Raw genomic sequence first — 12770 nt, 5'->3', positions numbered from 1 at the left:
AGTAGAATGAGGGAATACTGGATACGTGGCTGTATTGGTGGCAGGGGTACGTTCTCTGTTGTCCTGCCAGGGAATTGCTTTGCGACGTAAACATCTCCGTCAATGCGTGTGTGTCTCTCCCTGTCAGAGACATATAAATTAGGCTTTAGAGGAAATAGAAATGGTGAAAGTTTAGCTACTTTGTACCATGGAGCAGCAGTAGCTCAAGAGGTAGAGCGGGTTGTCCAGTAATTAGATGGTTGTAGGTTAAATTCTGGTTCCCACTCTGCAAGTTGGGTTAAGTGTCTTGCCCAAGGACTCAACAGCAGCATTCTCTGGTCAGAGTCGGGATCGAACCTGCAACCGTCTGGTTACTGGGCAGAGGTGACTCCTATTTAAAGCTAATACCAGGTTGTAAGTTCTTCTGGTCTTGGTTAGGGGTTGCCTCAGTTTAGCAGCTGTTCTCTCTCACATGTGCAAATTGTTGACCTTTGAGCCTGACGCCCTCCTCACCCTTGGGGTGAATGGTGCCTGGTACCTGCTCTGTGTGTGCGCGTGTGTGTGTGTGTGTGTGTGTGTGTGCTCTGGGTTTACACAACTGAAAAAATGGTGCTACTGTAAATCAGATTATGGTTTCGTGGAAACGTTCATTTTCACAGTCTACTGTGCCACTGCCAGTGTAAATCTGTCCACATCTGAAGGGAAAACACATTTTAGCCTCACTTGTCAGCTTAGGGGTTAGTACTGACAATTAACAGATCACTTTTATTAAAGATGAAATATTTGAACCCTATAAGCTTAATCCGGCTTATCATGAAATCCCTTTTTTTGTAGTAAAAACGCTAAGTAATACTGCCTCAGTGAAAAACTAGCATGGTGTTGTGTTCCAATTAGAGCTGTACAATTTAATCCAATTAGCATTTAAGCTTCACTTCTGGTCACAAAAACAACATTGTTGACCAAATAATTTTTATTTTGCTTCCTAACGCAATGTGTAATTCGGTTAGCTAAAATGTGATTTCAAATTATCATTATGATTGTTTCCATATCTGATCAGATATTTAGACTTGTGTGATGTTGGTTTGAAGTAGGGCTGCATGATATTAGGAAAACCTGCGATATTCGATAACAGTGATTAATATTGCGATGACGATATTATTTGCGATAAATAAAAACTTAACTCAGGAACAAAAATAATCGAAAACAAAAATAAAAAAAGTCATCAAAATGAAAAAAGCAAAAGATGCGAGGAAAGGGAAAAGAAAATGAAGAAGAAAAGGCAATCAGTAGATCCCGGGAAAAGCAGAATCAGCAAAAAGAACAGAACAAAGCTAACTCAGGTGTTTGCTAACCATCTAAATGAAGTGCCGTCCACCTCAGGGGCGGGAATCTAACCTATGAGAACCCACCCATTTGAAAGCTCTATTTTATTTGTTAAAAATCATCATGCTTCCGTTTGATTGACAGAATGCATTATGTGTAACAAACATTTGAGCTGACCATTGGAATATTCATCTGTTCTTTGCGATATGCATATTGTGCATGCTGATATCACGATAACGATATATTTACGATATATTGTGCAGCCCTAGTTTGAAGTACTTTTTTTCCCCATTAAACCAAATAAAACAAATTTGAACAAGAAGGAAGATTTCTACTTTGCTAAAAAGTTGTAAACATAGTGGTTAATGTTTCTTTTCTGTGTTTAAATCAGGATGTATTTTAGCCTTGAAGAGCAAGTCACCCCCACCAGAGTCTTACTCCGCCCACATTTTCTGCATTTGAAGAGAAGGTGGAGCTGCGGCCTTGATACAGTCTGGACCCTGCGTGCGCGTGTTGATTCCCTGCCTGCTAACAAATGCGCACACACAGACACGCCCCATTTGATCGGCTCGCTTCCTAGTCGCTGGTGTGTGTGTGTGTGTGTGTGTGTGTGTGTTTGTATAAATGAGTGCACAGAGTGCCAAACATCCCAGAGGAGGTAAATACTAGGAGGATAAATTCCTAGGTATATTCTTGTCTTCCTTACCCCCTCCCCCGTTCTTTTCTCTGAGGAAATCTATGTAAACATGGCCATGATTCCGCCGGCGCCATCTTAGACCTGACATCATTAAAGTAGCAGGTGTCCTTTTGGCTGCTATCGTTTTAAATCTTCTCATTTGTTTCCATTAAATACCTCTGCATGCCTCTGGTTTTACTTCAGTGAAAGTGCTGTTTGAAGAAAACGTGGCGAAGCTCCGGAAAGGTCCTTTCTGTCATTCTGAGAAGAGGAAGTCATGCTTTCTTCTTATCACAGCATGTCAGAGTCCATGTGTACTTGTTCCCATCTCCTAACCCTTTTCATTGTCGTGTTTTTGAACAAGGGGTATTTACTTCACTGGTAAATTCAGCGCTTTGTGATTTATATCTGTGAAAGGCGCTATATAAATAAACTTTTACTTACTTTACTTACTTACTTTACATCCCCAGGACCTCTGACCTACATACTCCGCTTCGCCTCTCAACTCTAGAACTCCAAGTTCAAACCAGCCTGTTTACATTTTCCTGGATCTGTTTTTGTCAATCTTGACCCACTTGTGCTTTGTTGATGCAGAGCTTCCAGAGAACTGGACTGACACGAGGGAAACCATTTTAGAGGGAATGACCTTTAACCTTTCTCACATTGGCATGACGCTTGTGGACCAACCCAAGGGAGAGGAACTGTCTGCAGCTGCTGTAAAGAGAATTGTTGCCACGGTCAGAGAAACGTGTCATTTTTGCTGTGATTTCATGCAACAAGATGTCTTCTCGCTAAGAATCTGAAATAACATGTTTCTAAAGGTTTATGAAATACCGTAGCAGATCTAGCCAACGTTGGAGATCAGAGCTGTTTTAAGATGGCACCAGTACACATTGGTCTTAGCTGCATCCAGACTAGGTGCCAGCTCCTCTGGGCTGCCATACCTGGAAGCCATTTCTCCAAACGGAGGTCATTCTGGGAGCTATCTACAATAGTAATTATTAAAAACGTCTACACACATGTCATCATGGCCGGAACAAATAACTTTAAATCTAGTTTTTATCTTTCAACAACCGTAACTTTTTATCTAACCAGGAAAACTGGTAACAGTGCTGCAATGATTATTTTTCTTGAATGGTGAAGGCGGAGTTTTGGAGCCTAACTGGACCAACCTGTCTACACATCCATCAGTTTTATGTCTTCTTTGTCCTGTGAAAGGTTGGGGTTGTTGGGTTCACAATGATTACCAGGTCACTAGTCCGTAGGGTTCCAGTTGCTCTAGTCACCATGGTGAAAAAAGAAAACTAGAGGTAATTTTGTCCTAGTGTTCTCCTTAATTGGGTAAACTAGACTGTAAAGCTGATCATAAGTGGTGGCGAGAGAACTTAGGCTTGTTGTTCATTTTATTTTTCTCTTTTATTCATTTTATCATTTAAAGCTCCATTTACAATTTTGATCTACATTTATAACTAGCATTGGGGACTGCATTTATCAACATTTTTAGTCAATTTCTTCAGCATCAACCCTATCCATCGCAAACAAAAGCATCTCATGGTAACAATCAAATGTTTACAAATTAATAATATAACTTTAAATCTCCTGATCATTTCTTTTATCTGATAGCACCATCTAGTGGCTGACAAATGTATTGCACCAAGCCGTGGTTTGCACTTCCGTATTTATGGTGTCAGTACCAGATCGGCTCGGGGTCCTGCGTCTGTCAATTTCGTCGAAGTAGATGATTGGTTGAGCATAAGACTAAGGGAAGTTACGGTACCGTGTTCGTAAAAGTTACTTTAGCACGTTGACAATGAAGATTTTTGTTGGTCAGAACAAATTTACAGTTGTAGTGTTATTTATTGTAGTCCTGTAGTCCAAAAATCAACACTTTTCATAGAAATTGTGTTGGAATTTCCAAAGGAAATGTAAAATTCAAGCAAAGATATCAACTGATAAACGGTGACCCACAAAAGCTCTTGATTTTGATGAAAATAAAAATAAAATAAAAGAACTTTATTGAAAAGACAGCAAGCAACATTTTGAACAACACATTCTCACACCCGAAGCGGCTTAAAATGACGATGGGTGACCTAGCGATTGTTTCCGATGGGAGGCGACGCACTGCACCAGAGCGTCACTTTCCGACACCCGCGGTAAAACAGAGATTTTAGCCAAATCTGACCTTTACCCTCTTGCTATTTAACCTTCCCCTCACCCCCATCCTAACCTTAACCCACTTGCGCATGTTAAACTTTGTTTCTTGTTGTATCGTTTCTCTCAAATACGTTTAACGGGAAATTTAGAAAGAGAAACTGGGTTAAGGTTAGGATGGGGGTGAGGGGATGATTAAATTGCAAGAGAGTAAAGGTCACAATTCGGTGAAATTTCTATTTTACTGCAGGCACCGTAAAGTGCCTCCCGACAACAAACGCTTGGTCACCCTTCGTCAGTTTTAGTCGCTTCGGGTGTGAGAATGTGTTGGGATGGGGGCGGGCTTAGCAAAAAAAAAGACGAATTGCCTTCATTATTTCACAAAACATTATAAAACAATCACTTTTACAGATTTCTAATAAATCATACATAATTCCTGAAAAGGGTGAACTTTGTATTACAAATACATCTTTTGCAGGCTAAAGCCAGCAGGAAGAAGCCCCAGAAGGTTGCTTTCAAGGTATCTCCTCAGGGAATTGTGACACTTGACAGGTCTACCAACAAGCTCCTAGAAAATGTCTCCATATACAGGTTTGGTCAGATTATTCTCTAAAGCTGCATTTAATTACGCTGTTGCATCACAAGTGCTGCTTGTTTCCCCTGTCACTCACAGAATATCCTACTGCACAGTGGACAAGCTGCATGATAAAGTCTTTGCTTATATCGCTCAAAACACCTTCAATGGGACCCTGGAGTGCCACGCCTACCTCTGCTCCAAGAGAAAAGTGGTGAGTTTTTGAGGTTTTGAGCTTTGGCTGAACGTCGGAATTATGATCAAACACTAAGTTCCCTATATTAATTATATTTGCAAAATATTGAATGCAAAAGAAGCTGCAGTGATCCATCAGTTAAAGGTGGACGATATGCCAAAAATGGATGATAAAAGTTATGTAATAAAGTATTTGGGGGGGAAAATGAAAAGATGTTTGTGGGTTGCCAATGATTATGTTTAAAAGCTTTAAAAGAACGGTTCACTGGTTTAATCAATACATTTGCAGTGGTCTCTAGTAGAAATGAATGCCTTGCAGGCAGTAATCGGGGCATAAATAAGCCCACAAACCCCTGCCTCAGCAGGGCCAAGTCTGCAACATCACAACTGAGCTTCAGACGACAGGTTTTGGAGTCTTATTTCCTGATTGGACAACAGCAACGCAACTCTACCACTGACTTGCAATATGGACGTTTTATCTCTACAAATAACATGAGCTTGGAGGACCTTCTGCTGTGAGATGAAGTTGCTAATGCTAACGCAGGGCTGCCAACCTTTCCATGTGTGAGAGCTGGGACCACTTCACCCTTGTCAGCTGTTCATGAGGTGTGTGAGAATCTCAACCGCAGAGCGACTTCTATGCCGTGCTCCTTGCTAGACTTGCAAGATCACAAAATTCCTTTAGACTTCCGCCATCCTCCTCCCAGAAGGAAAATCACTTTTGATGTCATACATGATTTTCCTTCCCACTGCCAGGATTAAAGTCATGAAAAACCCACAGCTGCACTTCTGGAACCATGCAGGGAGTAAAATAAGCTGTTAGGTCACTTGTATTGACGTAACCTACATAGATATGAAATTGCATCGCTGCAATTGCCTTTTATTTTGAAAATTACCAGGGTTTCACACTAAAATCATATGTAATTTTCCTGTATAGCCCTATGTTAACTGTGGAAAATTGTCTTGTTCCAGAAGTGGCTTGTGGAAAAATAATCTGATCAAATCATTATGGGAGCAGTGTGGCTTGCCGCTTCCGGGACATGCCTGAAAAATTCTGCGTTGTGGCTAGTTTGCATCACCCCCATAGTCCATCACGGATTCTAATCTGAAGCAGTGCTGTTCTGCGCTGCTGATGCTTCCAGTGTGACGTAGGGGTTAGGCTCCCTATATCTTATATGAAATGTGACTGAATAACCAGGTCTAGTAAACACTCAGACATCTGTGTTTTTCTCCCTTTTTCCAGGCTCAAGCGGTTGCTTTGACCGTAGCTCAGGCCTTCACTGTAGCATTCGAACTGTGGCAGGTGGCCAAAGAAGGTAGGAATCACTACAAGTGAGCTCATAAAGATTTGATACTTGTTATGTACTAAACATGGTCTCAACCTAGGCATGCTAAGACATCCTGGCTATTCTTTCTTTTCTTTGTTTAAGAAAAAGGGGGAAGAGTGAAGTCTGGCTCTGCAGGAGATGCAAGCAGCAGTTGCCACTCAGAGAGATCGAACAGCTCAGTTAGTCTGAAAAGGACTGGTGAGAATATAACCTTAGTCACATTTTTTCTTCTTCTTCTTCTTCTTCTTCTTCTTCTTCTTCTTCTTCTTCTTCTTCTTCTTCTTCTTCTTCTTCTCCTTTAGATGTTGCTACACAGAACCTGTTAGACTTGGAGGACAGTGTGAACAAGGTGGTGGAGAGCACTGGGGATGTAGAAAACAATCAGCCAGATAATCAGAGAGCCTCTGAGACCAACAACAACCCTGCCCTGGTACCATTATCTCATCTGCTGGTTTTTATCTTTCTGTTGTACAAACAGAAAAATGAGGCAGTGATCGTCTTCTTTTTTTTCCAAGCTCACATCAGAGAGTGCAGTAAGATCCTTTTTCTTCCACGGAGAACAAGACCGTTTGGACGAAGCCTTCTCCAGGTGAATAATGTCAAATCAACTCTCGTAGATGTCCTACCTCCTATAAATTAAGCCTATCTAATCTTTCAGCACAATGTTGTTTCTCTCTGCCCGACCTCACAGTGCCACTCACTGGTCATTTATGTTTATTGCAGCTCACACACCTCCCAGTCACTGCTTTCTTTCTTATTTTGAATGAAATAAAAATAAAAACAGGTGATTATATTTCATGATCTAGTGCGATGAGTAATAATTTCATGGCTAAACGTGAACTTTTGCTCAGTCTGCTGTGTGTTTGTGTCTCCAGCTGTGCCCTGGATAGCTATGGTTCATTTCCAGGTAACGTTCAGCATTGCTGTCAACCGTGGCTTAGTGGGATAGCTCTAATCACTAACCTAACTCTCAGTCTGTTCTATTTAATCACTACCAAAGCCAATAACACTGGTTCCAGGTCAGTGATGTCAGCCAGTAGTATATATTAGAGCTAGCCTAGTGAACTAGACCAAATTCTTGCTTTGCAACGTTTGGTCTAGGCACGCTCCATAGAGCTCCGGACCCCACGTGACTCTCAGTTAGTGGACGCCATTTTGGCATGCAAAAAAGGTAAACAAACACGGATGTAACCATGAACATGAACGGGATCCGCTTGGATTTTACTTCGTCGGAGTTTACTTCACACTTTAAAACAGAAGAAATCGTTTTATATAGTCAGAAATTAAATAGACTAAACATCTCCGACCCTTACCGTGCCCCTGGGATACTTTTTAAAAACGCCAGAAGTCGTAGCGGACTTCTTACCGGCACAACACCGGACCTGGCCGGGGAAACCCCTTGGGATTCCCCCGGCCGGAGGAGCTGGGGAGAAGGTCTGGGACTCTCGACTCTACTGCCCGCTCCGACGCCAGAAGCTGTCGGAGCGGACCGGCACAGCACCGGACCTGACCGGGGAACCCCTTGGGATTTACCCGGAGGAGCTGGCTCCGGCGGCTGGGGAGAGGGAAGTCACGCTACTGCCCCAGCAACCCGACTCCGGATACGCGGATGAAAATGGATGGATGGACGGACAAATAACAGATTTACATGTAAGTAGTCTCGGTGACACAGATAATAGCAATCCAAAGTGCGTTTTATGTGTGATCTGATCAACCATTGCTTAAAAATTAAATACGGCTTAGCCGGTTAATTGCTGTGATCATAAAACACGTAAACAGCAGCACGCAGAACTCACGAGGCAACGTTTTACGTGATGTTTACTTGCTGCTATGAGTAATAAGACAGAAAAAGCCACGCCAAAATAAGTTTAGGAAGCCCACTAAGAATCATAATAAAAGCATTTAAAATAAATACCATACACAGTTGAGGAAACGTTGGTTTAAGTACCTGATATGAAGTGGTCGCTGCATAAGCGAAAACCTTTACTCTCGGGATCCCACAGCTTCATTTTCGCCCGGTCACTAGCATGTTTTATTACAATGATCCAACGTTTGCGGCGCTCCGGATCTTGGGGAATCCTGTAGATGTCTCATTCCTTATGTCGTCCGCGTCTGTTCTGCATCCTGGGGCACAACAGGAATCTACCATATTTCCCGTTTGATTGAGTTTTCTGACAATAGTAAATAGTCCAGCTGCCGGCTTCTGCATGCCAATATGGCGCCGTTTCGATTTGAACTGTTGCATGCCGGGAGAAGTGACGTCAACTCCCGGAGCTCTATAGGAACCTCAGCAGCTCCTACCAGGACTCTGGCTGGCCAATCACAGCTCTCTAGAGGGGTTTCAAACACATAAAGAGCTGTGATTGGTCCATAATGGTGGGCCAATCATAGTGCTCTATCTGCTTAGTGAACAAATCACAGAGCTTTATCCGCTTTGTGGGCCAATCAGGGCACTCTATATGCCTGGTGGGTGGGATGATGCAACAGAGTGAAACAAGAGTATGTTACATTCATTGTCCAGTGGAATGTGGAGATCATTTGAAAGACAAAGGTAGAACCCGCCCCACAACCGAGAGCTGTCAATGGAGCATGGCCAGACTAAATAATACATTTATTTAGTCTGGCTTGCCAGGCTATATTAGAGCGTTAATTAAGATTAATTAGAAAAAATAACACGTTAAAATGGACCCCTTTGAGCCCGAACATCCTCCAGTTGGGGGCCAGAAAAGTTTTGCTTCACTGTTTATGTCCTATCTAAAAAAAAAGCATGGGCTACAACACCATTTTAACCTTTTTTATGTGCTCAAACACAGCTAAAACTACAATTAAAGGAGTCATGATAAATCCCTCTTCAGGAAAGGAAGAAAAAAATCATATTTTTTACTGCTATGTTTTATTGTTGGTAGAAAGCAGACAGGTAACTTTATCCAAATGAACTTTATGGCAGCAGGAGGAACAAGCATACACACAGCATACATCTTGTAACTTTCAAAAGAACTTCCCCTGAACTCTACACTACACCTCTCTATATATTATTAGTGCTCTGCTGCCACCTAGTGTTCAGTTTACGCACATTTACAATGTTCCGTGTCCATTTACACTTCGTTATTAACACATATACTAATATTTACACATCCCAACTAATCCCACAATGGTTACATTTACAATGAGACCAAAGTAATCAAATACACCTTGTGGTTAAAGAAATATACTAAGTGTGGAAATGTTATCTGTGCCTCACTGACATTATTTTAGAAATTTGAATTGCTTGAGCGCAAATTGTCTTGAACGATCAAAATGCAATTGAGATTAATTAATTACAAAACCTCTAATTATTTAGATCTATCTATCTATCTATCTATCTATCTATCTGTCTGTCTGTCTGTCTGTCTGTCTGTCTGTCTGTCTGTCTGTCTGTCTGTCTGTCTGTCTGTCTGTCCGTCCGTCCGTCCGTCCGTCCGTCCGTCCGTCCGTCCGTCCGTCCGTCCGTCCGTCCGTCTATCTGTCTATCGTCTGTCTGTCTACTTCCCTTGATTGTGTTGATGTTTTTGTATATACAGTATGCAGCGGCACATGATTCCGCTTTACAGAGTGGTTATTGTTGACAGTTCCTGTGTTTGTTTTGAGGAGCTAAACGTTGTGCATTGGGTCACTTTTTCTTATCTCAAGTGGGGTAAAGCATGCTGATTGTGACTTTTTTAATGCTACAATTCTTGATAGGAAAAGGTTCTTGCTGCCAAGTATAAGAGACCATATTAGAGCATTTTTATTGGACAAGTTTTAAAATGAAATGTTCTTTACTAATTGTTGACCTGAAACTGAAATTTATTTTCAGTTGGTCTGGAAAGTTGTACCTAACTTCTAATTTAAAGATGCGGTTCACACGTTTAATCAACGCAACTCTACCAGAAAACAATGCCGTCCATTTGTTGCAACGCCGTGCCAGCATCAGGGATCTTTAGGTTGTTTATAAATGATCAGACCATGGCAGTAATGTGGCACAATTATGCAATGGCAGTAAAAAGGGGGTATGGGGGCAGTCTCTGCACTGCAGCGGACTTCTGTTTATCTTGGACATAACTTGCTTTTTACTGCGATCAAAGCTGTGCTCATCAAGTTTTTTTAGCAAGCCGCTCCTAAAGATGTCTGTCCTCTACAGTCCTCGTGCAGTCTGTGGTGGTCTGAGCTCTAGCTCTACCGGAGAGAAGCTGCAGGAGTGCTGTAGTGCTCCAGTTTGCCGTCTCCACTGATTCTGTTTACAAAAGCAAAACTTGCGGCCCGTGTTTACTTTCATTTTCAATATAGTTGCCGTTGCAGTAATATTACGCTGATTTGCCGGCAAGGTTTGTCTTGTAAAAGAGGCTACTGACTCTATATGCTTTGCAATGCTATGATTTATCTCCACAAATAACACAGGCCTGGAGTTCTGCTGTGTGGTGGAGTTGCTAATGCTAACAGTTAGCTTCTACTAGCCAAAAGGTGCTCTGCCCTCTCCTGGATGCTAAATCAATAGCCTTCCCTGTTGCAAGTTAAGATGAGTGGGTTTTCTAATCTGAACGTTTCCTTGTCTATTTTATCAGAAGCTAATGCAGGAGATCGGTGTAGGAGACTATTGTCATCTTCATCCTCCTTGACAAACTCAGACTGGCCGAATATAATCAGAAATAATAATTAAGGAATGTTTTTCAGATAAACACCTTTAAAAGACGTTGAAGAAGAAAACATCACCACTTAATAGTTTTGCTAGTTTTGTCCTAACTTAACTTTGTGTAGTTTGATTAAAAAATGATTGAAATATTTTTAAATAAGCCAGTTTTGAAAAGTAATAGTGAATCTACTACTATACAGTCTCTTTGAAACATATTAATCAGAAGTAGTTTTATGCATATTACTTACAAATAGAAGAGGAATAAAGTCGGTTTCTGATTTTGAGTAAAATATTCAGAGAAAATTTTCTAGTTTTATTCTTTAATTTCAAGTTTTTACCTTTTGTTCTTCCCACCCTGCACCCTCCCAGACTGGCAGTGTCACGTTTTAACCCCCAGATCTTGGACTCTGGGATGATGCCCCCGGACTGGCTTACTGAACCTGACTGAGACAACACAGACGAACACTCTTCTGATTGTTGCAGCTCCTTTGAGGACAATATCCTGGGATTTTGACTGCTGGTGCACAGATACTTGTTTCAGTAGTTTTGGCAGCAGATGCATATATATCTATATATCTATATCTATATCTATCTATCTATCTATCTATCTATCTATCTATCTATCTATCTATCTATCTATCTATATATATATATATATCTATCTATCTATCTATATATATATATATATATATATATATATATATATATATAGATATAGATATATAGATATAGATAGATAGATAGATAGATAGATAGATAGATAGATAGATAGATAGATAGATAGATAGATAGATAGATATTTGTAGAAACAATGTATAAATACAGATATTTTTATTTGATTGAAGTCGGGCCTAGATCAGACTGTTGCACAGACTAAATCAACACACATTAATTACAGCAAGACAATCAGCTGTGCTAACCTCAAATAAGTATTTGCCGATACTTTTATCTGTAAATTTAGTTTTTTATTCCTCTTCTGCCTCAATGACCGACAGAATATTATATACATTTTTTATTATCCAAAAATCAATTTATGTGATATTTATTTAAAATCTCTTTGGCTCACTCAGCACTTGCTGTTGCTGGCCTAACCTTTTTTTTTTTTTTTTTTTTTTTTGAAGTAAACTTTCAGTTGTGAGTTGATGTGTTTGCAAAGCACTGTGGACATCTTAATGTACTTTTTATTGTAACAGCTTTGTATAGAAATAAAATGCATTCATGTTAACATGTTTTTGTATTTTTATACATTTCAAATTGACAAAATCTTGTGTGTAATCTTGCTTTATCCAAACTTTAAACTAATTCTGATGTGATTAAGGTAATTGTTACATGGTTTAAAGATCAAGTTCACTTGTTTTTAAAATACATTTGCTGTGGTCTCTAGAATAAATGCATGCCTTGTCATTCGATCTCTGAGGAAAAAAGCTCTGGCGCTCCTGTTTCAGGAAGTAAAAGTTTGTCAGAGCAGAGAGGAGCAGAGAATGGCAGGATTTGGGGTCTTCTTCACGATATTCAGACAACTCTTCTCTGATTGTCTAACAGCAATGTGACTAAATCAGTGACTCCGTTTTCTTTGCAACATTGATGTTTTATCTCCACAATTAACACAAGCCTGAAGAAGTTCTGCCATGAGTTGGAGCTAATGCTAATGGTTAGCATCTACTAGCCGAGACATTATCTGCTCTCTCATCGACATGAGGTTGCACAACTATATGTCTGAGGTAGTTTTCTGCAGTAATGGAACTCCACAGGGTACAGTGCTCTCACCCTTTCTCTTCACTTTCTACACCTCAGACTTCATCTACAACACCAGCAGCTGTCACCTCCAGGAGTTCTCAGATGACTTGGCTTTGAGCATTATCACATTATCAATCATTCAATCAAAGCTTTATCTAT

The 12770-nt window shown here is 40.6% G+C and overlaps 1 protein-coding gene across 3 annotated transcripts in view; it reads left to right on the top strand.

The window, feature by feature from the left end:
* LOC107396970 (low density lipoprotein receptor adapter protein 1-B) overlaps positions 1 to 12099 on the top strand; it is a 14011-nt gene extending 1912 nt beyond the window's left edge. The window contains exons 2-11 of one of the 3 annotated variants that reach the window (XR_008560895.2): positions 2573 to 2715; positions 4608 to 4720; positions 4803 to 4917; positions 6142 to 6214; positions 6329 to 6424; positions 6529 to 6656; positions 6742 to 6815; positions 6950 to 7010; positions 7102 to 7133; positions 11244 to 12099. Coding sequence is in view for 2 of the 3 variants with exons in the window: in XM_054736862.2 (XP_054592837.1) it covers positions 2573 to 2715; positions 4608 to 4720; positions 4803 to 4917; positions 6142 to 6214; positions 6329 to 6424; positions 6529 to 6656; positions 6742 to 6815; positions 7102 to 7133; positions 11244 to 11290 (821 nt within the window). In the remaining variant the exon portion in view is untranslated. The remainder of the gene's footprint in view (positions 1 to 2572; positions 2716 to 4607; positions 4721 to 4802; positions 4918 to 6141; positions 6215 to 6328; positions 6425 to 6528; positions 6657 to 6741; positions 6816 to 6949; positions 7011 to 7101; positions 7134 to 11243) is intronic. The other 2 variants (XM_054736862.2, XM_054736863.2) reach the window with 2 other exon arrangements.
* Positions 12100 to 12770: the final 671 nt, after the last annotated feature.

Source organism: Nothobranchius furzeri, chromosome 11 (genome assembly GCF_043380555.1).
Source record: "Nothobranchius furzeri strain GRZ-AD chromosome 11, NfurGRZ-RIMD1, whole genome shotgun sequence".
In the NCBI taxonomy this organism is placed as follows: domain Eukaryota; kingdom Metazoa; phylum Chordata; class Actinopteri; order Cyprinodontiformes; family Nothobranchiidae; genus Nothobranchius; species Nothobranchius furzeri.
The sequence above is the reverse complement of the archived record's forward strand: the minus strand, read 5'-3'. Positions and strand labels throughout refer to the sequence as shown.